The sequence below is a fragment of the Sinocyclocheilus rhinocerous genome, unplaced genomic scaffold (assembly GCF_001515625.1).
Source record: "Sinocyclocheilus rhinocerous isolate Xijiao unplaced genomic scaffold, SAMN03320098_v1.1 scaffold633, whole genome shotgun sequence".
Classification (NCBI taxonomy): Eukaryota; Metazoa; Chordata; class Actinopteri; order Cypriniformes; family Cyprinidae; genus Sinocyclocheilus; species Sinocyclocheilus rhinocerous.
Genome location: NW_015654568.1, coordinates 81,792 through 87,101, shown reverse-complemented (window position 1 = coordinate 87,101; position 5,310 = coordinate 81,792). Strand labels below are relative to the sequence as shown.

General features: G+C 38.7%; 1 protein-coding gene across 3 annotated transcripts in view; it reads left to right on the top strand.

Annotated features, from left to right (window-relative positions):
* Nucleotides 1–5,310, top strand: part of LOC107717656 (gamma-adducin-like) — a 95,218-nt gene that overhangs the window by 69,346 nt on the left and 20,562 nt on the right. For all 3 annotated transcript variants that reach the window (XM_016524472.1, XM_016524473.1, XM_016524471.1), the window contains one exon: nucleotides 2,759–2,897. In XM_016524472.1, coding sequence (XP_016379958.1) covers nucleotides 2,759–2,897 — 139 coding nt within the window. The remainder of the gene's footprint in view (nucleotides 1–2,758; nucleotides 2,898–5,310) is intronic.

Here is a 5,310-nt window from a genome sequence, read left to right as displayed (position 1 = left end):
GCAAGAGCGATTCGAAAGCGCACGGAGCAGTCTGCTCTCTTTAGCTCTCGTGGTACTGTAATACACCGATCGGTCTGCACAGTCGGTCCACGTCAAGTTGAACACACCTACTAGTTTACGCCGGTTACACTCAGAGATGTGGCGCACACGTGAGGCTGTAGTGCTTATGCGATGTAAGGCTACATTTACACTGGTGCGTTTATTTTTTTAAATGAAAACGATCCTCGTCATACTGGTGTCGTACTAGCCTTTCAAGCCGGCTTTCCACTATCTCCGACAAGCGACAGACCGGTCATTCATTTCCAATGGAGAGTAGCGCGGGAGCTGCGTGGAGTTCCGATCATATGCAGATGTCCGTTCATACTAACGTTACACAGCCGAAAGCACGTGTTCTGTGACCATTCATGCAAACTGTCATGAAAACAAAGATTTATATTCCACTTTTACTCAAAACTCACTTTAAACCAACACCGAGTGTTTGTAATAACTTCTGATTGCCGTCTAATGTGTGTTTTGGCCATGTAATGCTGCTGAAAATAAATATGTTATCAGAGCAGCGATCATGGAAGAGAGAACACAAGCAGACCGCGCTGGAAGCTGCTAATGCTCATCAGTAAATCAGTGGAAAATAAATAGAAATCATGATTCTGTCTGAGCTATGCGTTTTAAAACGAACACTAACTAGTGTAAATGTAGCCTAACAGATGTGTAAACTAAAGACTATTTGAGCTTTATTAAAACTATTTTGCACTGATTTATTGTGTTGGTTACATTTTGTTCCTTTGTGCAGTGGCTCAGGAGATGAGCCTTTGAGTTTGTATAAACATCAACAAGCTGAAAAATAAAACCAAAGTTTTTTTTTTTTTTAGATAATGTAATCTAGTTAAAATTGATTTCATAAAATTGGTATCGAAAAAAGTATCGTTCAGGAACCGGTATCGAAAATTTTTAAACGATACCCAGCCCTATCAGAAAGCTTTAATTAGTGTTTCAAAGATGAACGAAGGTCTTAGCGTAGGTCTTTGGAATGACAAGGTGCGTAATTAATGACAGGATTTTCTTTTTTGGGTAAACTAACCCTTTAAGGCTGCAGTGAAATTTGGGCAAAATGTCACCGAACAGCTGTTAATGTGCTTTACTTTTACTTTTTGGGCTATTACGTGGGCATTAACGTCATGAATTTATGGCTTCTTTCTTTCTCTTTTTTTCAGTGTATGCTTGATGAATGAGACTCTCATTCAAATCCAAACAAACTTAAGGGCCAATTTAATTTGCTTCCCATGTAGTTTGTTTAACCCTAGATTAGGAAATCAAGCCCCAGCGAACTTCACTGACCCACACACACACACAAAGTCACTGAGAGTTTGGCAGGGATGGCCCGCACATGGATACACAAACACCATGCCCACTTCCCTGTGGCTGCTTGGCGACTGTGACTATGGAAATCAGACTTTCTTTAGCTCAGTCTCTCTAGACCTGTGGTGCGCACTAGGATGCCCCTGCGGTGGGACGTTAAAGTGCTTTATTGGACACACAGATCAGCCAAAAACACATCCCAGAATGGACAGAGAATCCGTAGATTTGAAGAGGAATTTACATTTGTTTTCCTGTAGTCTTGCATAGCCAGACTTGCATGAAATTCTGGCCAAGAATGACCCAATTAGACCTGTGAAACAACCATTTTGTTTTTTAGTACTGTCTGTAGGAAGAATTATCTCAAATATTTGTTGCCACTATAATATGGGTAAAAAAAAAAACAAATCTCTATGGTAAACAGAACAAATTGGCAGAAATCAAACTTAGTCTATTTTTTTTAATTATTATTTCACGCTCAAAGCAAAATATTTATATTTGTGAATATGTTAACTTTTTCTAAGTGCCTTAAAGTATCTCTCAAAGATTTGATGCCAATAACCTGGCAAATCTAGTGATTCATTTGATGCTTATTGCAATCCGGTACCATATAAACAACTTCAAAAAGCCATTATTTATCCCAGTACCTGCAGTTTGCATAAAACCAATCAGTCCAGATTTTTACTACTGCTTGACAATTTATGTGCAAAACTCATCAGGCCATCAGTGAACAGAGCGTGCCTGCTGAGACTAGTTTACCTTCCTTTTTCTGATATGCATATATATCTTTGCATACTGTTTGCATGTTTGGATCTCACCAATCTCAAATACAGTGCCGAGTGAAGTTGTACATGCCTCAGTTCACATCCAGACACTTACTCACACCTGTAAATAAGACAAGTCTGTGAGTCTCTGTAAGTAAGAACAAGCAGTCATCGTAACTGAGGCATTGTGTCAGTTTGAGCGCTCTGTCAGTGTCTGTTTATCCTGTGATTCATTTGAGATTCATTCGAGACTTCGAGCAGGTGTGCAGAATGACAGTGCATCATACAGAAGAGCTTTGTACTGCTTCTAAAACCAGTTACAGATGGTTTCCTTCCCTAAACATTGAAAATAAACTGTTCCAGTGGACTGAAAATGAATTTTGGATGTACCCAAAGAATTTAAGATGGTACTTTCATCCTTCACTACCTTGTTTTTCTGTAGAGAGTCTCAATCCAGCTCTTCAGAGTAAGTGGAGTAGGCCTATGGGTTAATAGACTTAACTAGTTGTCAAGATACAAGTGGAAAAAACGGAGTACAGAAGGTTTAAACATGCAGGAGCGTGAGAGGATTACAGCTCTGTGTCCATCTCTCATTACAGTGTGTGAGTCATCACTAATCTTGTGTTTTCTTTCTCTTTCAGGCATTTAGGGATGAGCTAGAGGGACTGATCCAGGAACAGATGAACAAGGGGAACGACCCCACAGGACTGCTCGCTTTGCAGCAGATCGCAGACTTCTTCATGGCCAGCTCCGTAGCCGGCTTCTCCACCTCCCCCCTCAGTGAGTATCACCATAGTGTGGCTCATCTACACAGGAACAGATTGCAACATTCCTCCAGTCCTCCGATGTCCCAGACTGCCCCACTCCTCCACCTGTTCGGAGTTATACAGGTCACTAAATAACAGATATTCCCATAAACAGACATTGAGGGAGGAAATATGACTAGCCGACTCAGGAAAGCCTTCGCATTCTTTCATCTTACTTCTTCCTCCCTTATCACCCCATCCAGCCCCTCCGCGCATGTATCTGTTTTCTCTCTGCGCTCTGCTATGCAGAACTAATCAGCAGAACTTCAGTGAACCCCTTTCAGTGCTTACTGTACATTCAAAGCCATAGCCTAAATCTCATTAGGTGTCTGTAGACTATGCACAGATCTAGGGCATAATCTAGGACATATAATAGAAAAAGGTATGAGATTTAAAAATAAGACATTGATAGTTTATTTAGATATAAAAATGATATAAATGGCAATGCCCTCCTCTCTTTGCCCACACCATTTATGTAAACAAAGTTGCAAAAACAGGCCATTTAAAATGTGTCATGGTTGTGGTTTTTGAATAATGGCTGTCTACATTTGCACATATGAGGTCTGTTCAGTGGAGATTTTGAAAGCAGCAGTTCTCAATCTTGCGCTGTATACTGAGCTCTAGATTTATCCAGCTGGAGTTCTATAACGCGTTCTGAAATGAGTTCCGGAGCATTTAAGTATAGTTCTGGAAAGAGCTCTGGAACACTTGACTATCTAAAGTTCAAGGATGAGTTCTGGAATGCTTAGTTAACTGGAGCTCAAAGATGGGTTACAAAATGTGTAGTCAACTGAAGCTCTAGAATGAGTTCTGCAATGTTTAGTAAAGTGGAGTTCTGCAAACACTTTTGGAATGTTTAGTAGGGCTGGGCAAAAAAATGGATTTTTCGATTAATCGTTTTTTTAAAATGACGTCGATTCGATATCGATTCTCAAATGCCGCGAATCGATCTTTTCCGGTATTTATTTCAGCACACATTTAAAACAAGATCTGATTAACGTGAATCTTATCATTAATCTTCTCCACTAGATGTCACCCTTATTTACCTTGCGCGATGTTACAACAGAAAGCCTGTCATTCATTCAGCGCTTATCATGGCCATACTCGTGATTCGCAGTGCTCAGGTGAAATGCTATAAGTAATACTATAAATCTGCGGAAGCATTTGATATCACGCAAAAGGCGCCATGATTTCGCAATGAATGAATGGCGGATGGCGCGTCGCACTGTTTTGTTTACTACACGCATACTAAAGCGCGGATGACCCTCGTGGTGTTTTCAGCTTCTGCCGTGTCACTATATATATGATGATATGAACACAAATGTCATCTCCAGCTGCTCTGAGAGTCACTTCATTAGCATTTTACCGTTTCATTTGAGAAAACTACCGTCATTTCACATACACAGCAGCTGCAAGTTCGTCACGGCAACCCGTCAAAATAAAAGTTTAGTTTAACGTTAAACTGTCAGAATATATTACTATTTAGCAGTCTTAAGACACAATGCTACTACTGCTAATAAATAATAATAAATCTTTATTTTTAAAGGAATAATCACATCTGTTTTATTTTTAATTTTAACAGTAAACCTCTGTTGTGCAGCACTTTGTTTGCCAAAAAATAAAAGGATTTAATTTTCATTTGATTAGGATAAATTACATTAATGTTTTATGCCTTCATCTGATTACCAGAAAAATTAAGAACATTTTATAGGGCCCTATTATTGTTTAAAAAAGGACCCTATAAAAAAAAAAAGAATAGATTAAAAATACAGGGATGTCTTTTTATTAAATCACTATTTGTAAACTGATGTTTACTGTTAATTTTTTTAGAAATATCAATAACATTTGTATTAAAACTATATTCACTGAATGTAATCAAAAAAATCGAGAATCGAATCGAATCGAGAGCTTGCGAATCGAAATCGAATCGAATCGGGACATCTGAATCGATACCCAGCCCTAATGTTTGCCATCTGGGGATCAAGTATAAATGTTTAGCCAGTGGAGCACTAGAAAGAATTTTGTAATGTTTAATCAACAGGAGTTCCTGAACTTGTAATAACTGCAGGTCTGAAATAGGGATGTGCGGGTCTAGTCGACTAAACGGTACAGCTCCTACTAGTCGACACTGAAAACAATAGTCGATTACACGACAGAAAAAAGAAAAGAAAAACAAAACCATGATTTTATCATTCAAATTACCATCGTTTTAACATTGCATTTAAAACATTTTAAATAACAAGTTAAAATAAAACGTTTGAAAAATAATTATTTTTAAAAGTTTATCTGGGCGGAAACGACATTTTTACCTCAGACCTCACATGCGTTTTCTTCGTCAGTTGCGGCGAGTTCAAAAATGACCATGCGAAAGACGAGAAGGTGTGGGA